This window comes from Phoxinus phoxinus (genome assembly GCF_949152265.1).
Source record: "Phoxinus phoxinus genome assembly, chromosome: 1".
NCBI classification, from domain to species: Eukaryota; Metazoa; Chordata; class Actinopteri; order Cypriniformes; family Leuciscidae; genus Phoxinus; species Phoxinus phoxinus.
Window position 1 is genome coordinate 24,614,025 of NC_136876.1, and position 23,910 is coordinate 24,637,934.

The following is a 23,910-nucleotide window of genomic DNA, read 5'->3' on the forward strand; positions in this document are numbered from 1 at the left end:
TGCAACGTGTCTATTATTTATAGTGAAGTAATAAGATAGATACTTTATTAATCCTTCACAGGAAATTAGATTTGTTACAGTAGCAGCATTCACATTCAGTTCTTGCACACAGCCAACAGCGATCTATCTGCCTGACTACATTCCTAAAACACAACTTTCGCTCAAAACCAACTGTAGCCTACCCTATAAAATAACCCATAATAAGAACACTAAAAACAAATACACAAACTAAATTTAACTAAAACATACTCTACTCTATTATAATAATTAGAACATAGGTAAAACATATAAATCAGACAAAATACCCAGTACAATAGCAGTTTCACAGATAATAGGGACTCTAGAGGCCATCATTCTCAGCAAAGAACTGTGGAATATTTTTTAGCTAGCGTGGCCAGAGCCAGGCTCGGAAAGGTGACACGCGTTTCCTCTCCAGTCCTACAGGAGACGGTATAACAGTATAACTGCGAATGTTGTTATCACAAAATGTCAGCGCAAGGAGAATCGCGTTTGTCCGTAATTGTGTTCCGTAGTTACCGGTTATTATTGGAGGTCAGCCGCCTCTGGCGTGAGCTTGAAATGTGAACCCAGAAATGTCATGAAGTGAATCTGAAGAAAGCAAGGACTGCCTACATATTCGCGGAAACGCTTTGTCCCAATGGCATGAATCTCGTCTGTGTGTTAAACTTGTGCGACCTAAAGTTTTATACAGACTGAGGCAGACAGAAGTGGATCCGTCCGTTTTGCCCTACACAGGCCCGCCTTATTACATATAACGTTAGCAGCAGGATCAATGATCCACGACAAAGGACTTGTTCAATATTTATTTTGATCACATTAAAGTTGCAACGATGAGAAAGGACGTGAGGATATTACTAGTCGGAGAACGTAAGTGAATTAACCTTGTTTCCCTGTTGTATTATTTGTGTTAGCTGGCTGCAGTTGCTGAATTGAAATCGCATAGCTGCTATCTCTAGTTAACGTTAGTCAACATGAGCTGCTGTGCAGTTCACTATTATTTGCATAATAACCCCCTTTCCTTCTGTATTTGATCTTTTTCACAAACAATTCTATTCAGCCATTTGGGAGAATATGTTGACGAGTGACAGAATGAAACGTTTTGGCCCAGAAATAAAACAACAGGGCCAAGTTACTGAGCTATGTATGTTTTTAAACGTTGTCAACAGTCATGTCTCGTTATATTAATCTACATAACGTTACATGTCCCTTCGAAGTAAAATAACTGAAAAAAATGCAGTTTTTAATTATAATTGACCAGATCAGAAAACCCTGACATGAAGAATGACACTAGTCCATGATGTCCATCATTAATGTTTTGTTGATAACTTTTGTTAGATTCACCCCTGTTTATCAGGGTTATTTATAGCAGTTTTAAGAGCAACTCTCAGTCTCAGACACCGACTGTAGGAGCTGCCAAAGTTTAGATGGGTCAGCCAAAATAGTACGTGTCCATTTAAACGTACTGCTCACCAATGCCAAAACATCAAGCTTCAGTGTTCACACAACTTCAGTCATAATTGATATTTTGACATTTCAGCATCTTACAAGTGTTAATATTTAGATAGTAACACCAACACTTTGAGAACATAGGCTAACATACCGATCACAGGATCAGTACATTTGTATTTTTGGAAATATCAGAACAACCTAGGTTATTTATACTTAACTAAAACCATAAATTGTCACTTGAAATAAAATAAACATTACTTAGACTTTAACCAAAATGAAAATGGGGAAAAAAGTAATTCAAAATGTTAATACAATGTTTTACTAGTTTCTCAATTATAAATAACACTGATCAGGACTTGGTCACAAGCTTTTCTTTTTTCAACATTAAGATTTTAGGTTAAAATGTACATAGATGTTTATGCCCAAAACAAACATTTGTTTATTGTTTATTTTTTTGAAAGTAGTCTTGCAATTTGAGGCCATAAAAGTTCAAAATGCAAATAGAACCATTCGGCTTTAACATTGTCAACTGACCCTTTTTAAGGGCACTCAAATCTTGACAGGCATGTTTCTGGGAATCTTTTAGTGCGAATAGATCTAGAACTCAACGGTCACTTTGGAAATCCTTTTCTTCACAGCCAAAGTGGGGAAGACCTCCCTGATCATGTCACTTGTCAGTGAGGAGTTCCCTGATGAGGTACTAATTAAACTAACTTTATTATATTAACCCAATTTTATACTTGCTTAAATGCATTGCATTAGGGTGGTGTTTCTCACTTGTATTGCATATCTCATGAAGGTTCCTCTCAGAGCCGAAGAGATCACTATTCCTGCTGATGTTACACCTGAGAGAGTGCCCACACATATAGTGGACTACTCGGGTAAGGATGCATGATCACATATCTCTGTATGATGAGATTCATATAGCCTGCATCGCTGTTCTTATTTAAGTACTAATATGCAAACCTCTACTGACAAGGTTAATCCTCTGGTGTTTTGTGTGCTTTCATATTTTATTTTATTTTTTTATCCCACAGAAGCAGAACAGTCAGATGAGCAGCTTTACCAAGAAATAACAAAGGTGTGGCTTGTTTTAGTCTCTTTGATGACACAATGGAGTTTGATATTATTGTTTTATTCACCTCCCTAGCATTTTCTCTCTCGACACAGGCCAATGTTATATGCATCGTATATTCAGTAAACAACAAGAAATCTATCGAAAAGGTAAGTTTTTTTTCTGTGTATCCCATACTCATTTTTCTTTCTTTCTGTAGTTCTGTAGTCTTGCTATTTAACTTCTGATAGTCTGAAAGGTTCTGTTGTGTCTCCTTATATTGGCTTCCCTGTAGGTGACAAGTCATTGGATTCCCCTCATCAATGAGAGGACGGATAAGGACAGCAGGTGTGTGGCTTCCTGCCAGGCTCTTGGAAGCCTCGGGTCTCATGAATGCGCTTTGGTCTTTCCACATGCATTTAAAAAGAGTAGTCTGTATTCTTTCTGGAACAGAAAGATGTGACTTTTGATTAATTTGAACATAATATAACAATATATAATATAATATATCTGTATTGAGATGTCATGTACAGTAAAAATGAGATGCACTGTATTTTTGGATGGTTATATTTGCATAATATAATTATGCAAATATTAGATAAGTGCCTGGTAAATAGTTATTTGACAGGCTGTTATTGTCAGTACAGCAAATATCATTAAATGATAACAATGATCCCATGTACTCACTGCTTTATATAGTTTTTTATTAATTTTATGACTTGTTTACTCCGTCCTCCCCATGAAGATAGTCCTCCTGGTGATTGGCAATGAAACAAAATTATAATCCATGTACTTCCCATATAATAATTGCTGCTTGTTTGAAATTTTGTTTGATGCCACAATGCCTCACAGAAATGTATATTCAAGGACTTTGTCTGAAGCTGTAAAATATTTTAATCAATGTTTCTTGTCACAGAGTACCATTGATCCTGGTGGGGAATAAATCTGACCTAGTGGAGCACAGCAGCATGGAGACCATCCTGCCCATCATGAACCAGTACTCTGACATTGAGACCTGCGTGGAGGTGAGAGATGCTCTGTCTGAAAAGTGTGATTTTGGTCTGAACGCATGTGATGTTCTGTGCATGCCTCTCCGGTCCCTATGAGATGGAGTGTGTGCAGAGGGGCAGTAGTGCTATGGAGGAAAGTGACATCATTCTTTGGGTCATGTGTCCGTCACTCATTCCTGCATTATTAGAGGCATTGGTTTCTGTCTGAAAGGAGAGACAGAGCTCTCACACTAAGAGTCCAGTAAATGCAAATCAAATCAGTCCGGTACTGCAGGATGTCTGCTAGTTATTGTTTGATTAAAAAAAAAAAAAAAGTCAATTATGAATTTTTTTTAAAAATATGTTAAGTAAAATTCAAATGTACTGTACAAGTATATTATGACTCTATACATCAATAATGATTATTTGTAAAACTTTACAATAAGGTTACATTTTAACCACTGAACAGTCGTATTGGTCTTAACTAACGTTTACAAAGATTAATAAATACTTTAACAAATGCTAATTTTTAGTTAATGGATTCTTGGGTTGATAAGGTTAAAGAACCCATCTTATAAAGATCAAAATAACTTTTATTGAGCGTTGGTATATTAAAGTTGTTAGCATATTAGAAGTAGAGTAAAATAAATGTTTGAAAAAGACATACTGTACATCAAGAAAGCCCATCATGGTTAAAATGTATTTCTCTTTCTTAGTGTTCAGCCAAAAACCTGAAGAATATCTCAGAGTTGTTCTACTACGCCCAGAAGGCTGTTCTGCACCCAACAGGACCCCTGTACTCTCCAGAAGAGAAAGAGGTAAGAAATTTAGCACTTCATATTACTTCTGTTGGACCTGAATCTGGCCTCTTTCTATTGCAAAGAAGCACATGAGTGGGTTGGATGGATCCCTACGTCTAAAAATTAAAATGATCTGTAATTAGGGTTGGGTATCGAGAACCGGTTCCATTTTAGAATCGGTAACGAATTTCCAAGAATCGGGGATTCGATAAGCACGCATTTCGATTCCTGACTTTGGGGGGCGTTCACATATCGCGTTTTTTGCGTGTGCAAATTCCTTATTTCAAATTTCCAGGCGCGCCTATGCCGCTACGAGATGAAAACATCTCAACTTTTCAGAATGCCGCAAGCGCACACAGGTCATGTGACAAAAAACAACCGACCTTTCCATGACCACATCGAAAGCTCGGCCGAACAGCTGATCATAGCTGGACAGGGCGGGTTTTTATTTCTCATCTCCATAAATATATCTAGTAGTAAAGCTAATGCAAGGGCTAGAAATCAATGAATCCTTTGCTGATACTTTCTCGTCATCATGGAGAGCGCAGTTCATGGTTGCATAGCAACGACAGACGCCACGGTAGCGTAAGCGCGTGTGGAAAAGAGAAAGTGACCCCGTGCTTTCCACGGGGTTTTAGACTCGATATGTGAACGGCCCTAATTCATAATAAACACAGAAGCTATTTGGTTTAAAATCTTTTTTGTTTTGTTTAAAATGGAGATCACGATTACATGCATCAGACAACTACACAGAAACATGTCCCAGTCTATTAAAAAAACACACAAAAAAAACGCATTTGAATCATTAATTCAAACACGTTTAAAACTAATTAATTCAGTCTCATTTATAAATACCTGTTTAATTAATAGATGATTCACCGTTTTTTAATCTTGAATAAATGATTAAATGGGAAAAAAAATTTAACTGTCGATTTTTGCCACCTATACTGGAGTAGGCTAATAATGTAATCAACACAATCTTTATTTGAAGAGACTCCTTTCACTTTAGCCATTTTATTGGTTATTGCTTAAAATTGGCAAGAATAAAAGGAAGAAATATTTATTCTTCAAGTATTTGCCCTTTTTCTTAAAAAAAATTATTGGAATCGGAAACAAGAATCGATAAGAACCGTATTCGAGAATCGGAATCGCTAAAATTGAAACGATACCCAACCCTATCTGTAATGCTGTATAGTAATGAGTTTCTTTCTGTTTATTCTCCAGATGAAGCCATCTTGCATCAAAGCACTTACTCGCATTTTCAAAATATCAGACCTTGACAATGATGGCGTTCTGAATGATAATGAGCTTAATTTCTTCCAGGTGAGAGCAGGTTTCTTCAGCACTTTGTGCTCAAACTGCTGTGGCATTTTTATACTTCCCCAGATTAGTGACAGGAGAGGTTGATTACGCACACAGCTGCACAAACTGCACCTTAATGAGAGTGAAAGAAAATTGTCATATTTTCTCAAGCAACATTGATGATGATTGGTGGTCCTGCCTTGCAGAGAACTTGTTTTAACATACCCCTGGCACCTCAAGCCCTGGAGGACGTGAAGAATGTTGTGCGGAAAAATATGTCAGATGGGGTAAAAGACAACGGCCTCACACGGAAGGGTGAGCTGAGTAGAAAGGCAAATGCCACCGACTGTTTATATCACAGTGATATTTGGCATCCCATAGATATCATTTTGTTATAAAAATTATGATTAAAAAGAATATTATAATTTTTATTAGATATTTTAAGTGTATGAATACAAATCTTATACATATTTTAAGTTTATCAATAAGTATTTAATATATGATAATCTTAGATAATGTAATTATATTTTTTCCTGATAATTTTAAGTTTATAATTCATTTAATATAATAGTAGATAATATATAAATGTTATATGAAATTTTGTAATGCGTTCATCCATCAGGTTCTGTTTGTGTCTGATGCGTGTTCTCTGTTTTCTAGGTTTCTTGTTCCTTCATACACTCTTCATTCAGCGGGGAAGGCATGAGACCACATGGACCGTGCTCAGGAGGTTTGGTTATGATGATGATCTGGAGCTGACACAAGAATACCTGTTTCCACTGTGAGTCCCACTCCAAATCCAGTACTTCAACTTTAAATGAGTCATGCCACATTACAGTTTTTCTCAAATGCTAAAACACATTTCACAAACGTTTCCTCCGTGTTCCCCCAATGTCTAAACACAACGCCCTTTTCTAAAGCTACATAAACACAACCACACCTTCCCACTTCAAAACTCAAACTTTCACACCAAAAGAGCAGCTCGAAGCTTTCAAAAATGTAAACACTATACACATCATTACACACTACAGCAAAACAATTGAAAACACAATGCTCAATTTGTGAGAAGGTTATTTGTTTCATAACTGCCAATGCATATTTTTAGAAACTTTACAGTAATAAATCTTCTTAGATCTCTGCAGAGGATTAGGCATTTAGATTTGTGAGTTTCATATGAAGAGTATAAATCTATAGTAAATTCTGCATGTACACTACTGTAACACAAGTCAATGCAAAAACAGAATCTATTGCACACAACAGTACTCTTGAAAACATGATCAGGGTGTGGAGTTTTTTATTTACTTTATTCACACCACACACACACCACAATCACTGTGCGGCATCATGTCGCTGAGCTGCATCGGGCCACATCACCTCATCCACATCGCAGGCTATATTGTCTCTTGCCAGGCACCGCGGGAAAAACGCCCTGGAATGGCAAATCCATCCTTGGAAGGCCTCCACTGGGATATCAACACAGGCCAGCTCCATTCCCATTAAGGAGGTTCTCTCTAGTGTATGGTTGTCTGTCATAAACCTTCCATCTCCACGATGAGAAGAACTCCTCTATAGGGTTCAGGGAAGGGGAGTAGGGTGGCAGACAGACGTTTAAAAAGTGGTTACTGTTGGTGGTGAACCACTCTCTGATTTGGTTTGTTCTGTGGAAGCATACATTGTCCCAAATGATCACATAAATGTGATGTGCGGGCCCAGGATGGTGTTGTTGGCGGTCCAGGAGGATGTCTTTTAGCTCCTCTAGGAAGGTGAGGAGACGTTGGGTGTTGTAAGACCCAAGGACAGCACGCCGGTGGACAAGCCCCTCCAAATCCATGGCCGCACAGAGTAATATTACCCCCCCGTTGGCCAGGAACCTCAGTGATGGCCAGAAGTTATGTAGGCCACTGAGCAACACAGTATGTCCACTAACTGTACTGTGAACATGGATGTATACTTACTTGCACATACTCGTAGGTCTTTGTGTCACGCAGAGTTGCGCTCAAAGGGAACCCTATAGAACCCCGTTTCATCCGCATCTTTTGGCGCCGGAAAACTCGGTCTATTGTGGCCAAGCTGACATCATCAATGCTCTCAAAGTTGACATTATCGGCAATGACTTTGTCTCTGATCTCACGGAGTCTGATGAGGTTGTTCTCACGAACCATATCCACAATGAGGGTTTCTTGTGCCGCTGTAAATATGGCAACCCTCCCACCCTTTATGTGGAATTCTTTCAACTCTAAAGAAACATGTGTTGTCAATTGACATGTTTTACAATACAGTAATAACTGATTTGAAACCAATAGACTACTTTCACAGGCTTGTAAAATTGTATTGTGACAAAGAAAGCAATAGAGTACAATACCTGTTGTGTTGTCTGAATGCCCTGATAATGGTGGCCACGGTGAACCTACTCAGGTTTTGACAGACTCTTAGTCCTGCTTCAGCCATTGTCATGCCATGGACAATGACATGGTCAATGACTGTTGCTCGCATCTCGTCCGTAATGATGGTGCGAGGTTGTCTTGCTCTCCCTCCTGGACCTTCTCCTCTCCCTTGTTGGCCTCCTCCTCTTCTTCCATGGCCAGCTCTTCTCCCTCCTCTGACTCGAATTCCTCTTCCCCTGACTCTGCCTTCATCCATTGTCTTTGTTTGGAATCTTCAGCAAACTGTGCACTCTGAACTTGCTTTTATACATGTGGTCACAGCATTAGCAACAAGTATCATGACGCCAGGTGTGTTCATTGTGTTCAAATATTGCTGACTGTGGCAAGCATTTTGCATCACATGAGCTTTCATTTGAGAATATGAGGAGTTCTTTTGCAAGTTGTGTTTTAGCAAGGAAAAATGTGTTAAGATTTATGAGAACGGAGTATTGTGTTTTGTGAATTGTGTCATGTGAAATGTGTTTATGATATTGGAAAATGATGGCTAGATTTAGAATGTGTTTAGACGACTGGTCATTTGGTTTAGAGGATTGGCTTTTGTGTTTTAGCATTTGAGAAAAACTGTAAGTACCTCATAATCTCTGATTGGATCACATTGTTTTTGCAAATCTGTTGCGCTGCCCTGTTTTTTTTAAATAATCAAATAAATGTTTTCTAATGAGGTCAGTTATTTTTCTAGGTTAAAACTACCCCCAGACTGCACCACAGAGCTGAACCACAATGCCTACCTCTTCCTCCAGAGCGTTTTTGACAAGCATGACAAGGTGAGCATAGCAAAATGCCACGGAGTTTCCCAAATAGCTGCATTTGATAAGGACAGCTATGTAACTGTTTGAATAAAGATGATTAAACCTTCTATGATTAATGGCCTGGCCTTCTGTTTAATTGTATAATACAAAGGTGTATTTTACAGCACCTAAAATAATGACATCATAATGGCCATTCACATTTTTATAAGTTGTCATAAGATGCTGAAAAAGTAGTGAGATGTGATGCAAAAGTTAAAGGGCCCCTATTATGCTATTTTAAAGTTGCCTAATGTTGTTTTAGAGTCTCCTACAACAGGTTTACATGCATCAAAGGTAAAAAAAAACAGCTTAATTTTCGCATAATATACATTTGCACATCACCAGATATTCAATGATTCTCAAACGACTCGCCAAATGAATTAATCTCTCTAAATCCCTCCTTTCCATGAGCTACTCTGCTCTTAATGGCCAGACAGCTCAGCTGACAGCTGTGGTATCGTAGTAAAGATGAATTTTAACCACGGATTCTTCACATGCTCGTCCTTGGGCAGTGAAGAAAATATGCTAATGTTTCGTCTTGACGTCACAACGAAACTTTTGACTCTTTTAAAAAACAATACATTTTATTGACTCCGAGTCGACTCTTACTTTTGAAAGACAATTACTTTATATACGGTGCACTTTCAGATTTAAAACTTTGCAGGATGTTTTCATTCACTTAGAGATATGTTACACACTACATAAAAAAGGTCATTTTCAAAAATCCATAATAGGGGCCCTTTAAAGATGCCCATGTGGTGCTTATTTTATGTAGAAAAAGCAATATGAAAATGAAGAATGCCTTATTAAACGAATCTTTATTTTTCCCCACCCTAAATGTTTGTCAGGATCGAGACTGTTCCCTGTCTCCTGATGAGTTGAAGGATTTGTTCAAGGTCTTTCCCTACATGCCCTGGGGTCCTGATGTCAACCACACGGTCTTCACCAATGAGCAGGGCTGGATCACTTATCAAGGCTACCTTTCCCAGTGGACGTGAGTGCAATCCCGCAGGATTTGAAGATGGAAACAATGAACCTTTTGATTTTGCTGAAGTCATTCATTCATTCAAATGTTTAACCAATGATTTATCTCCATCTCAGGCTAACAACATACCTAGATGTGCAGCGATGTTTGGAGTATCTTGGTTATCTTGGTTACTCTATTATCCAAGAACAGGAGTCACAGGCAGCCGCTATAACAAGTAAGTGTGTTTTAGCATGTATCTTTATTCGTTAATTTATCTGTAAGGCTGATTTATAAACTATTATTGTGTCCTTCCTTGTGCAGTCACCAGGAATAAGCGCATCGATCTGCAGAAGAAACAGACCCAGCGCAGTGTTTTCCGCTGCAATGTCCTAGGTGCTCGGGGCAGTGGTAAAAGTGGCTTTCTGCAGGCTTTCCTGGGCAGGAACCTTGCAGTGAGTACAAATACCTTACATGAGCGTCTAGCACTTTTACTTTGATTTTCGACTTTCTCCCTCTTCATATTGCAGCGTCAGAAGAGGATAAGAGAAGACCACAAGTCTTACTATGCCATTAGCACAACTTATGTTTATGGACAAGAGAAATATCTCCTCGTAAGTCAAAGTTATTTTGCTTTTCACACTAATATATGGTAGTCTTCATGTCTGGCAAGTGCTGATTAGCGGTTCTTTTCTCTCTCAGCTGCATGAGGTGCTGCCAGACTTTGAGTTCCTTTCTGAGGCTGATATGGCTTGTGATGTTGTTTGCCTGGTGTATGACATAAGCAACCCGTGCTCATTTGAGTACTGCACTAAAGTCTACAAGGTCAGTATATTTTTTAAATGTTTATTGGCAAGACTTCAATTTGATATGGTGGTTTCAGTAAATTAGGTTTCTGGTTATGTTGCTGAAATGGGCCTTTTTTGTAAACGTGCATCCCAGCTGTTGATTGTATCTGTGCAGTAGCAATAAAGCTATGTATTGAATTAGTGTCAAATTTATTTTAAAGTTTGAATGTCGTTATTGTGGGTTTCTTGTATGGTTTTCTTGGGTTCATACAGAGAATGTCTAATAAGGGGTTCCACTCTGGTTCCACATGAGGGCGCTCACAGGACGAGTGCAGAATGAATGGAGGTCTATGGAGCTATACCCCTCAAAATCCACTTTTCTCAGGATATAATTGTTTGTCTAGTAATTTGAATGTTGTATTCGAAAGGAGATGCAAAGAAATTACACATTGCTGGGTGTTATATTTTTTAGAGTCACTTATTTGCTTTAAAAGTCTTTGAAAATTTCAATGACGTCATACACATCGTACGACCAGAGATACTGCTTTACGGCAATCCTTCAGTCACTTTGGTGCTTTCGCGCTCTGCACTTTCTTTTCTCTCGAGGCATCGCCAACACAGCTGACACAGGTAAACACACAACACAGCTGACACAGGTAAACACACAACACAGCTGACACAGGTAAACACACAACGCAGCTGACACAGGTAAATACACGTGCTAGAAGACTAGTTTTTGCTAGGAGACATTCTGATCCTGCTTCGGATGCCACGATGCCATCAAGCGGTATCTCTGGTCGTAATCAGTCCTTCACGGACCAATCAGCGTTCATTAGCAGAATGCTAGCGTGTTATGGGCAACAACTCAACCTGTAAGAAATCGAAAGGACATAAGTACTCGTTCATTCAACTTTCGACCTTTAACCCATGTTGAACTTGCAAAACCTACAATCAAATCTGAGATTTCTCAACGGCAATCGGGTGAAAGAGACAAATTTAGCCGTCTAGCTCCATAGACTCCCATTCATTTTGCACTCGGGGGTGATCGCCCCCAGTGGAACTCTGGTGGAACTACAACCACAATTCGATACGATAGGACTTAATAGGGAGTGGCCAGGCTCTCCGTAGACGGAAATAGAAATCTTTTATAACAATATAAATGTCTTTGTCACTTTCGATCAAGTACATGTGTCCTTGCTGAATAAAAGTATTAATTAAAAACCATTGTACTGACCACAAACTTTTGAATGGTAATGTATGGACTTAAAATAACAGCTTATATATTATTTCAGTGTCTTGTGGATCCAAAAAAGTTTACTAAGCAAAATCTGCCCATTGATTCTACAATAAAACCCTTGTTTCTCCAAGTTATGATTGTGAAACTTTTTATTTCTCTTGTTTGTCAATTTTATTGTGAATTAGTTTAAGTTAAAGCTCGACTGGCAGGCTCAACAATCTATTGGTCTGTTTCCACTGGTCTACATGGTCTGTGTGTACATGTGTAGCTTCTTTCCTACTGTTCAGGATGAGATTTGGGGGAAGAATTGTGCTTTTGTTTGCATCCTTTTTTAAGCTCAACAAAAACACTGAAATAACTCCAAATATATGTTGTTATGCTGGTCAAGGATTTTTTTTAACACCATGTTTTTTGCACAGAAACACTATATGGACAGCAAGACACCCTGTGTGATTCTTGCTGCCAAGTCAGACCTGCATGAAGCGCGTCAGTACTACAGCCTGTCCCCGTTGGATTTTTGCCGGAAACACAAGCTTCACCCGCCACAGCTGTTCACCTGTAACACAGCCGAAGCTCCCAGCAAAGACATCTACACCAAACTCACCACTATGGCCATGTATCCGTGAGTATATACTGTAGACCCTTCTTTAACCCAACCAATCTGCCCCACTGTCTGCTACTCCTGTTAGATTGTGATTGGCTCCTCCGGCTCTCTCTGCTCGCCTCTTTTGTGTTTGTCTATCTAGTTATGCTCTCCTTGTGCTTTTAAAGCTGTTAGGTAGGTGTCATATTAGCAGTATCTTGGAAAGCTGTTTCATTGGTGCGGTTTCGGAGACATTCAAGTATCATTTGTACCATGGTCTTCTACTGAAGTGCATAATATCAGGGAAAACGGTTCTGTAGTGGCTGGTGGTGATGAAAGTTATGTTCTTTCCTAAGGCTGTGTGCAAGAACTTAGTATTAGATAACTGATTTTGAAAACTTTTTTTACATTTATTTTTTATGGAAAAGGCTGTGTGTGTGAAAACACCTACTCATGGTCCAGTTTATACAATACAGAGTACTTAAGTTTTTGGTAAGCGATTCTTAGGAAAGAACTTTAAGTATAAATATGTAATTCAAGTATACATTTATTTTTAACTGTCTTTATTTTATTTTTGGTAGGGCTGCACAGTTTGCCCAAAAAAGCTGCTCACGTGTAAATAAAAACCGTGTGCATCCCTTGAGACGTGCAATGCAAATATTTATAGAATTAAATTGCAGCCTATGCGATTTGATCATCACGTCATATCACAATTTCAGTTTTATTTCACCTAATCGTGCAGCCCTATTAAAGCTTTTTGCTTGTTTTGCCAAGTTGTATAAATCTTTCCTTTTTATATGTTTGGATTATGATGTTTCAAGCCTTCCCAGAGTGCTCTTTCTTTTCCTGTTTTTTTCCTCTTTCGTAACTTGTCAATAGATTGCCGTTTCCCCCCACAATTCTCTTCTCCCAGCAAATTAATATATATATATTTTTTACTGTGCTTACCTCCCTGCACTACTTCATGTCCAAGCCCAAGTGGAGGATCCAGCTCTCTTGGAACTTCGTCACGTGATGCTTATTCTTCTTGTCTGTGTGTGTTTTTGCAGCCACGCCAAATTACGCTGCATGTGCAGCTGCAACAGGTGTACCTTTTGCATCTGTCACAACCTCCTGAACTGTGAGCTGGTGCGCTCTGTAAAGGCCAAAATCTACAGTGCAGTTCTGAACAGGTCTCTGAGTACAGCTCTATATACCTCCACCCTCTCTCTTTGCAGGGCGATCTCTAATCTCGGCTTCTTAACACCCCTTTATTTGCTGTTGGCCTGAAAGGTTTACATTGCATATCCACAGAGGGAAGTTGGGAAATTTTCTGGCTATATGGTAAAATGAAGGCTGTGTTATTTTAAAGTTTGTTTCACTGAATTTATCATAACTAAAGTACTGGTACACATTGTTCGGCCAGAATAATGCATTTCATCCACACAAGGCCCAAACTTGTTTTTATAGCAGCTCTTATTGATTAACATTGTATTTGAATCTAGTATTTTCTATATAAGTATCAGTGATGGATATGAGGCATGATATCGCACTTTCACTTCTGCTTCAGCCTGTGATGCATCTTACCAACCGTATCTTAACCCAGTTTGCAAAGTGCAGACTGAATATTGCTTGTATGATTGAGCTTAAGACTAATGTAAACCGAAGTAAAACTAGAGATGAGTATCTTTTTTTTTTTTAAATGCAAAAGTTCACTAAATCTTTTTTTATTTTTTTTTATTAAGACATTGCTACTTTTTAGCAAAGACCCATTAAATTGATCAAAAGTGACAGTAAAGACTTTAACATTATTACAATTTATTTTACTTCCTATGAACTTTAAGCAGCATAACTGCTTTCAACATTGATAATAAAACAATGTTTCTTAAGCAGCAAATCATAATATTAGAATTATTTCTGAAGGATCATTGTGACACTGAAGACTGGAGTAATGATGCTGAAAATTCAGCTTTGATCACATGAATAAATGACATTTAAAAAAAAGTATTGTGATAGAAAAGTTATTTTAAATTGTAATATTTTACACTGTTAATGTTTTTACTGTATTTTTGATCAAATAAATGCAGCATGGGTGAATATGAGAGACTTAGGCTATGTCTACATTCATCCGGATACATTTGAAAACAGCGTTTTCGTTTTAAAATGCTCTCCGTCCACACTAGTGTTTTCAGGCGTTTTCCGACGTTTCAGTGTGGATGAAAAACTTTTGGAAAATGCCTGAAAACGCTAAATTCGCCTTACTGGGCATGTGTAAAACCTCACATAAGCTCACTGAGATGATACAGACGGAAAAATAAATAGTTATCGTGCAATTCTTCTGACAGGATAATTTTATTTTGCAAAATATCTCACCATTTACTGATTCAGGTCGCACTGTCACAATATGTTTGGTCTAAAACGCAACTGCTCTCATGTATTGCTGCAGGACAGCAAATGTGATTTTAAAATTTTAGTCAGGACTGATATGAAGAGTGTGCAAAGTAACATATTTTAGCAACAGTGTGAAAGTGAATGGCACATAACTGGCACAATACCGGTATAAACATGAATATCTATTAGTACAAAATGCATCACATGACTAAACTTACATCATCGTTTTTTAATACCTCCGTTTTGACAGTCCACACTACAATGCGAAAACTGCGTTTTCAAATTTATCCACTTTGGAGAGCATTTTCATAAATAAAAACGCTTTCTCAGTGTGGACAGAAGGCCAAAACGGAGAGAAAAATATGCGTTTTCATACTAAATGTATTAGTGTGGACAAGGCCTTATTTCAAAAATCGTATCCCAAACTTTTGTATGGTCAGAGTCATAAACGTTAAATTCTTTATGATTTCCATTTCAAATGTCATGCAGCCTTGTTTCCGTTTATAATTCGTGAAAATGGATACGGTTGTTCTCAAACATGCCATAAGCATTAAAAACACTTGTTTGTAAAGGCATCCTTTTGGATTTTGGACAGAATAAGACAGATTGGCATTTGTCCTCATGTTGTGATGATGTTGAACCCTTTTCTCTAGTCAGTTGAGGTGGATATGCAAGCTGTAAATCTGCACTAATTCACTCATCCTTGCTTCAGGGTCAAATGTGGCCGCAAGGTTCATATAAGCCTTTCTTTTTTGGTTGCAATCCTTACTGAGTTATTTCATATTGAGCAGTTGCTCTCTTAGATTTGGTAGATCTCCTAATCTTTCTTACTGCCTCTAAAATGTAACACCAGGTGAAATGCATGGGTGTGAGTTGTATTATTTATTTCCTTATTCACATAGTAAAGAATAAGTGATCGTTAATGTCTAAAGTTAGTGCATGACTAAAACAGTTTTATTTCATAAAATGTTCTTCTAAGCATATGCCTTTCTTACACTTCTATGGTTTTTAATGTCATGCTAATGGTGCATGAAAATCATTTGGTTAAACCTTTTTTATATATCCAAGTCCTGTCTGTTAAATGTAATCTTGTGAATTTGTTTTGTTCTGTCCCTCCATAGGTGTTCCTTTTCATTTGTTTGGCTAGCCCTTTTCGTCTTTGTTTTGCATCTCTTAACATCATGTTAGCAGTCCCTAATGGTGTGTCTGTCCCTCTTCTAACCATGTTATGTTTCTCAGCACTAATTAAGAAAGCTTCCTCAGGACTAACTGTTCATATGCAGTGGTTTGACATCTAAGGGGGCTTAGTTTGTGTTGCATTGTGTCCGTATTTGAATGGCTAACATGTCTAACCCGTTGCTGCTAATGTAATTTCATCTATAACACATGCTTCTCTTGCCAGTATTGTTTGGTGCTTTGACGAATAGTATTTTTGTTGTTGTTTATTCTGTTTTATAGCCAGTCTGATTTTTAAGTTGTGTATGGTCTTAAAATTCAGGTTATTTATTGGTTTTCCATACGCAGTTCTCAGTAAATGGCAGAAGTAAATTTTATTAAAAAAACAAAAAAACAATGCATGCATATATAAACAGTTGTAATTACCGGTAAAATGATTTAACCCCCAGGTTTATTGGCAAAATGTACAGACTTTCAGCTGTTTGCAATGAACAAATCAAACAAAAGTCAACACAATAAATGTTTCAAGTGGTTTCCCCAAATTCAACGAATGACTTCTGCAGTTTTAAAATGATTCAACCCCTCCATGGAAAGCATCTTTAGTATGCTTCCAATTGTGTCTCTAGGAACATTTAGTGCCTTCACTATCTTTTTGTATCCTGTTCCTTGTTTGTGAAGGGCAATGATATATTCTCTTAACTTATTCTATTCAGTGGTTGAACATTTTTGAGACTGCAGAAGTCTTTAAAAGTTGCATTTTCGGTTGAAATTGGGGGAACCACTTAAAACTTTTGTTGTGTTGAGCTATTTCAATTACTTTCTAAGATTTGTTCATTGCAAACAGCTGAAAGTCTGTAAATGTTGCCAATAAACCTGATTTGCAATGGGCATTGTATAATTTTGATTACAAATGTGTGTGTTATATGCATTGTAATGTCACACACACACAGAGGGATTGGACATTGAAACTGAAACACTGGCAATTAGTGTTGGAGGTTTCACCCCTATATACGTGCGGGCTGGTGGCCGATCTTTAGTGATTTTACATTCAATCAGTAAGATCAGAGTGTGAAGGTTGAATTATCAGAGCAATAGCACAGCTGTATGGGAGACACATCAGAGTTCAAAAGAGGACAAATTGTTGGTGCGTGTCTCGCTGGCTTATCTCTGACTAGTCTTTGTGGTGTATGGAGAGCTATGGTATCCAGGGTAATGTTGGCAAACCACCACAAAGAACCAGAATCACATCCAACAGGAGTAACTGTCAACGCAAGAGAAAGGTCTCTGAAAGGGATGTCCAGGTATAAACCCGGAATATATACAAAAAGCATAAAACCACAGCTGCCCAACCGACTGCAGAATAAAATCCGCTCCTCGACTCTCCTGTTTCCACCAAACTGGTTAATTGGGAGCTCCACAGTCAATATTCATGACCGGGCTGCTATAGCCAAACCTTTGGTCACTCATGCCAATGCCAAATGTTGGTTTCATTGGTGCCGATGTGAAAATGTATTGTTCTCTGAGTCTTTCCCACATCCGTGGGTTATAGTGTGGAGAAGCCCCAAAGAGGCTTAACACCAGGGGCCTCATTTATAAAACTGTGCGTAGGATCCTTACTAAAAGTGTGTGTACGCCTGAAAGCCAAAAATGGACAGAACCTGCGCTGGAGTCACTTTATAAATCCCAGTCAGCGAAAGATTGTGCGCACATGCGTCTCCTCCCCAAAATAACCATATATGGAGCTTACAGCGCCTAGTTTTACTATGCATATCATAGTAAATCTGCATACCATTTTTATATTCATCCACGTGATAACATGTTTAACGATACAAGACCTTAGGAAAATATGAAATACGGATGTGCCATCAAATTACATTAATATAAATAATTTAGTATCTTATCCTTGCCTTGTTTTTGAATAAATAAATAAATCAAATAGTGTAAAATACATTTCAAAGAAAGTTTTTCTCAATCTTTTCCACTGGCCAAATAGTATTTTTAATTTATTTATATTATTAATGGAAACAGACCTTGTTGTGCATTATTTGCACGAAACCATTTTCTCAGACAATCTGCTATTATTATTATCATAAGCAATTATCTCTGTATTTAAAACATTAAAACACAGCATGCCAGAGGAAAAGTGTTCAAAAGCATTGCATACAAATATATCTATTTATTGTGTGTGTATATATATATATATATATATATATATATATATATATATATATATATATATAATTTAAAACTTCTCAGTAATGATTTCATGTAGTTTAAGTGTTTAACTCCATTAATGAGAATGCCATATTTTATCTATTAATGTTTATATCAGAATTAAATCATTCTTTTATTTAAACTGATAATGTGAACATGCACTGTATTTATGATTAGGATTTATAATGAAGATTTACATACTTCATCTGCCGTTAGATATGCATGCGTCAGTTTAACACGGCCAAACGCGCTCGCTGTCGCGGACATTTAAGAAGGGATGGATATTTGCTTCAAGTTATAGGCTTGGTGAGTGAAATTATATTTCATATTTCAAATTATATTTGTATTATCTTTCTGTATAAGTATAATTTTATAATTCTAAAAGTGACCAAAAAGACATTTAACTCCATCTCACCATCGGTGTCGCCAAACTGCTCCATCTCCAAAATGTTCGTACGCATGGGTCAGAGTTTGCGTGCAGGTGTGCAAATGTTCCCGTCAAGTTTGTTTTTATAAATCACAACTTATACGTCGGAAGTGGCGTACGCCTCTTTCAGGGCCTGTTTTGTGCGTACGCAATGGTTATAAATGAGGCCCCAGGACTGTTGCTGCCCAGTGATGGTTTGGGCTGCAATATCATGGCATTCTCTTCTGTGCTTGATGGGGCATTCAAAAGCATTCGTTACTGCCTAGAACTCCTGAACCACAGTCACCAGATCTAAATATTTTTCAGCCACTTTGGAGTATTTTGGAGAAGCAAGTCAGAAAACGTTTTCCTGCACCAGCATCACAGTGCTCTGGCCACTGTTCTGCAAGAGGAATGCCTCAAAATCGCTCTGACCACTGTGCAGTACTTTCATCTGTCATTCCCAAGATGAACTGATGCTGTTTTGGAGGCAAAAGGATACACCATATAAAAAAAAATTATTTCAATTTCATAGTCCAACCCATTTGTGTGTGTGTGTGTATACAGTGGGGAGAACAAGTATTTGATACACTGCCGATTTTGCAGATTTTCCCACTTACAAAGCATGTAGAAGTCTGTAATTTTTATCATAGCTACTCAACTGTGAGTGACGGAATCTAAAACAAAAATCCAGAAAATCACATTGTATGATTTTTAAGTAATTAATTTGCATTTTATTGCATGACATAAGTATTTGATACATCAGAAAAGCAGAACTTAATATTTGGTACAGAAGCCTTTGTTTGCTATTACAGAGATCATACGTTTCCTGTAGTTCTTGACCAGGTTTTACACACTGCAGCAGGGATTTTGGCCCACTCCTCCATACAGACCTTCTCCAGATCCTTCAGGTTTCAGGGCTGTCGCTCGGCAATACAGACTTTCAGCTCCCAAAGATTTTCAATTGGGATCAGGTCTGGAGACTGGCTAGGCCACTCCAGGACCTTGAGATGCTTTTTACGGAGCCACTTCTTAGTCGCCCTGGCTGTGTGTTTCGGGTCGTTGTCATGCTGGAAGACCCAGCCACGACCCATCTTCAATGCTCTTACTGAGGGAAGGAGGTTGTTGGGCAAAATCTCACGATACATGGCCCCATCCATCCTCCCCTCAATACGGTGCAGTCGTCCTGTCCCCTTTGCAGAAAAGCATCCCCAGAGAATGATGTTTCCACCTCCGTGCTTCACGGTTGGGATGGTGTTCTTGGTTGTACTCATCCTTCTTCCTCCAAACACTGCGAGTGGAGTTTAGACCAAAAAGCTCTATTTTTGTCTCATCAGACCACATGACCTTCTCCCATTCCTCCTCTGGATCATCCAGATGGTCATTGGCAAACTTCAGACGGGCCTGGACATGCGCTGGCTTGAGCAGGGGGACCTTTGGCTGCAGGATTTGAATCCATGACGGCGTAGTGTGATACTAATGGTTTTCTTTGAGACTTTGGTCCCAGCTCTCTTCAGGTCATTGACCAGGTCCTGCTGTGTAGTTCTGGGCTGATCCCTCACCTTCCTCATGATCATTGATGCCCCACGAGGTGAGATCTTGCATGGTGCCCCAGACCAAGGGAGATTGACCGTCCTCTTGAACTTCTTCCATTTTCTAATAATTGCGCCAACAGTTGTTGCCTTCTTACCAAGCTGCTTGCCTATTGTCCTGTAGCCCATCCCAGCCTTGAGCAGGTCTACAATTTTATCCCTGATGTCCTTACACAGCTCTCTGGTCTTGGCCATTGTGGAGAGGTTGGAGTCTGTTTGATTGTGTGGACAGGTGTCTTTTATACAGGTAACGAGTTCAAACAGGTGCAGTCAATACAGGTAATGAGTGGAGAACAGAAGGGCTTCTTAAATAAAAACTAACAGGTCTGTGAGAGCCGGAATTCTTACCGGTTGGTAGGTGATCAAATACTTATGTCATGCAATAAAATGCTAATTAATTATTTAAAAATCATACAATGTGATTTTCTGAATTTTTGTTTTATATAATATATATATAATATATAAAATAGACATTTAAAGTGGCATTCATTGCTAAGCTTGAAAACACAAAACATTTGTTAAAATGGACAAAAGCATTCGGAATTCCCAATATGTTAGTTTTTAGTTACAAAGCTGCTATTTCTCGGTAATAAGTGGTGTGCAATGTTTGTATGTTTACAGCATGTGGTGAGCAGTGGGGTATGTTGGGGTGGTCCTGTCAGGTGTGCGGTTGTTGAACTGCCATGCTGTGTGCATGTGTGTATAAGGTTGAGATCTTTTATACAAGATGTGGGCACTTTTCTGTTGGCTGACGAGGAGTCCGGCCTCACCCATCAGGTTCATGCAGTCAGCTTTGTAGAGGACTCTGTCTACATGGAGTCGTCTGTCGACCCGTTTCTGCCCGTTTGCAACAGGTAAAGACCCCCTTCCTGGGGTACAAGGTGCCAGTGCCACAATGGGATTTTAAATGGGATGTTAAGTTCAAACAAGAAATCTGTGTGACCGGTTTGCAGTCAGGTGGTTAAATAAAATTAATTTCTTCTTCACTTTTATGAATTTGTTTTTCACCACATCCTTAAGATATCTGCAGATGTCTGGATGGAATTCTGCAAATTACTCTGTGTTTGTTGCTTTGTGAATGCCATATCACCTTAGTTGCTTTGATGGCCGTTTTCCCTTTAACAACAATATTTTTCATATGTTTCACTCAAACAAACATCGCTATAAGCCTTTAAAGTTTTGTCTGAACCTGGAATTTGGATAGGTAGTGTTGAGCTGTTTAAACATTCTGGATGCTTGTTGGGTGAGTTTAACCTCACAAAAAACCTCTTGTTCCAGTAGTGTTTCTCTCTTTCACCCTGTCTTTACCGTCTGAGCAGTGTTCTATCAACATTTTTGGCTTTTTGCCCCTGAAAACATTAGCCGACTGATTCTTGCTTTCCCATGCTGCCTCTTTTCCAGTTTCAGCATCTCCACTGTCTTTGTATATTATCAGATGTCCAAAAGCAAAACAAAATTCAATTGCATTAAGTATAAATCCTACGGTATGCTTAAATGCCTATAAATGGAATTAAAAAAAATACCTATATCATCAAATAATTGTCTCTCACTGTGAATTTTCATGAAATATCAGTTTACATTTCCAAACATTCCTTTTGCCATTAATTGTAATAATCCAGTGAGATATTTGAATGCACAAGGAGTCTGATAACAGATGGTGTGATCCACACGGAGATCCACTGATCTCACCATCATCGAGTCTGTCTGGGATTACATGAAGAAACAGGAAAAAACTGAGACCGACTAAATGCAGAAGAACTGAGGCAATGTCTCCAAGACGCTTGAAGAAACCTTCCTGCAAATCTACCTTTAAAAACTATGTGCAACTGTACCTAGGACAAAAGCTGTTTTAAACGCAAAGGGTGGTCACACCAAATATTGATTGGATTTAGTTAATAGAAGTTAATTCATAAATGAAATTGACATTATTTTTGAAAGCATTGTCACTTTAAAACAGTTTTACAAAAGTGCCTAAAACTTTTCACAGTACTATAGCTTTGCAGGAAGGTTTCTTCAATCATCTTGAAGACGTTGCTGTAGTTCTTCTGGATTCAGTCGGTCTCTGTTTTTTCTGTTTCTTCATGTAATCCCAGATGGACTGAGATGATGGTGAGATCAGATCTCTGTGTGGATCACACCGGCTGTTGTCTCACTGGATTATTACAATTACCATTGGTAATGGCAAAAGGAATGTTTGGAAATGTAAACTGATATTTCCTACTGACACAATACAGCAAAAAAAAAAAAATTGGGGGTGAAAATACTAACTTGCCGATTCAGACATTTTGTCATCTCAAACTGTATTTCTTAACAATCATGTTGTTTCTCTTACTTTTGCTTTTCTACAGACACATGACCCAAGCTGACCTGAAAAACTCAACGTTTTGGCTGAGGGCGAGTGTCGGTGCCACCGTGTTTGCTGTTCTTGGCTTCGCCATGTACAAAGCTCTCCTCAAGCAACGGTGATCAGTGAAACCGGCATGTTACAGCAACCCAGGCCCTCTTAAAAACCCCATGATCCCTCATTCCATCCTTATTTCATTTAGGACAGAAGATTCCTAGAAATAGTTAGATACATTTTGTATAAAAACTGCCTTTCCCAAACCAAGTGTTATAGGAACTCGCCTCATCAGCCGTGTACTGCACGGGACATCTACAGTATGGCAGGAGCTGTAATAGCGTCCTCTGCTGATCCGACAGGAGGTTTTTATTGATGCGCACTGATGTTTTCCTCAGGTCAGTATAATTGGTGTGACCTATATTGAAAAAAGAGAGCGTCAGGATTTACTCTGATAGGTGAATGAACTGTTTATATATGTATATATCTTACTGGACATTATACAATTGTCTCTAGCTAGTGAACAAACCATATTTGAACTCTATCACATAGACACTCGTGCTTTAGGGAGAAGCACTGAAACAAAGCCATTTCTCAAATGTAAAGGTCATTTTGCTCTTAGCACATCACAGCTGTTTATTAATTTATTAGCCTTTTCTATGTTGTTTTTGGCATTGCTTGAAACATGCATAGAACAAGGGATTCTTTTATGCAATATTTGGTTTTTATTTTAAGTTGTATTTCTTTTCTTTTCCATACTACCCATGGCCTTTATAAAAACCTTTTTATTTTCTGTAATATGGCATAACTAGGTTTGTTCTAAATCAGACTAAATAGTTCCTCTTCACTACATTACAAGGACTGTATGAAATTCTTCCCAACTAACAATCATGTAGAGACAAAGTCATTTTGTTTGTCTAATGTTTTAGCTCGTATGGATATGTAACTTTCAATGCAATGCTCTCTGTTCAAAACCGTGGGATTGTTGCACTTGTGGGTTTTCAAACATTTACAATAAATAATTGTGTGAATAAATCTGCCTGTTGTTTACTTTAGAAACTGTGCCTACTTGAATTTTACTTCATAGGCATTTTTTTTGCATTACTTTATGCTCAAATAATTGTCTCCCCCTATCTAATAATAATAATAATAATAATAAATTAATAATAATTTTGCATAAAATAAATTAAGCCTATTTACTTGCATATTAATTGACTTATTTTAAGACATGGCAGTTTCATGGCAGTTAAGTACATTACTCAGAAACAAAAACTACTCCAATAACATTACAGTGAATATTGAAAGCATTATAGAAATACTTTCGATTTTATGTATAGTTTTTTTTTTCATTATCACATTATAATGACACTTACTGGGTGCGTACAAATTTTATAA

The 23,910-nt window shown here is 38.1% G+C and overlaps 1 protein-coding gene across 4 annotated transcripts; it reads left to right on the forward strand.

Moving 5' to 3' along the window:
* Positions 1-339: 339 nt before the first annotated feature.
* Positions 340-23,569, forward strand: rhot1a (ras homolog family member T1a). 4 transcript variants are annotated; one of them, XM_079624108.1, is made up of 21 exons: positions 513-888; positions 2,109-2,167; positions 2,270-2,351; positions 2,508-2,551; positions 2,641-2,694; positions 2,820-2,872; positions 3,441-3,549; positions 4,230-4,331; positions 5,538-5,636; positions 5,822-5,930; positions 6,276-6,396; positions 8,739-8,823; positions 9,696-9,841; positions 9,949-10,049; positions 10,136-10,266; positions 10,342-10,425; positions 10,514-10,636; positions 12,256-12,458; positions 13,469-13,591; positions 20,885-21,031; positions 22,526-23,544. In XM_079624108.1, exons 1-21 carry the CDS (start codon positions 852-854, stop codon positions 22,641-22,643), a joined length of 2,130 nt encoding a protein of 709 aa, XP_079480234.1. In that variant the 5' UTR covers positions 513-851; the 3' UTR covers positions 22,644-23,544. The 4 variants fall into 4 exon arrangements, with proteins under 4 accessions (XP_079480237.1, XP_079480234.1, XP_079480235.1 ...); XM_079624109.1 differs by lacking the exon at positions 20,885-21,031 and having other exon boundaries at positions 22,526-23,548; XM_079624110.1 differs by lacking the exons at positions 20,885-21,031; positions 22,526-23,544 and adding an exon at positions 15,911-16,344.
* Positions 23,570-23,910: the final 341 nt, after the last annotated feature.

Excerpts from the sequence above, each read along its gene's own strand:
- rhot1a (XM_079624108.1), top strand. The coding sequence starts at position 852 with ATGAGAAAGGACGTGAGGATATTACTAGTCGGAGAAC. Across the intron at positions 10,050-10,135 it reads ACAGGCAGCCGCTATAACAA|TCACCAGGAATAAGCGCATC; the intron begins GTAAGTGTGTTT and ends TTCCTTGTGCAG. Across the intron at positions 13,592-20,884 it reads TACAGTGCAGTTCTGAACAG|GTTGAGATCTTTTATACAAG; the intron begins GTCTCTGAGTAC and ends TGTGTGTATAAG.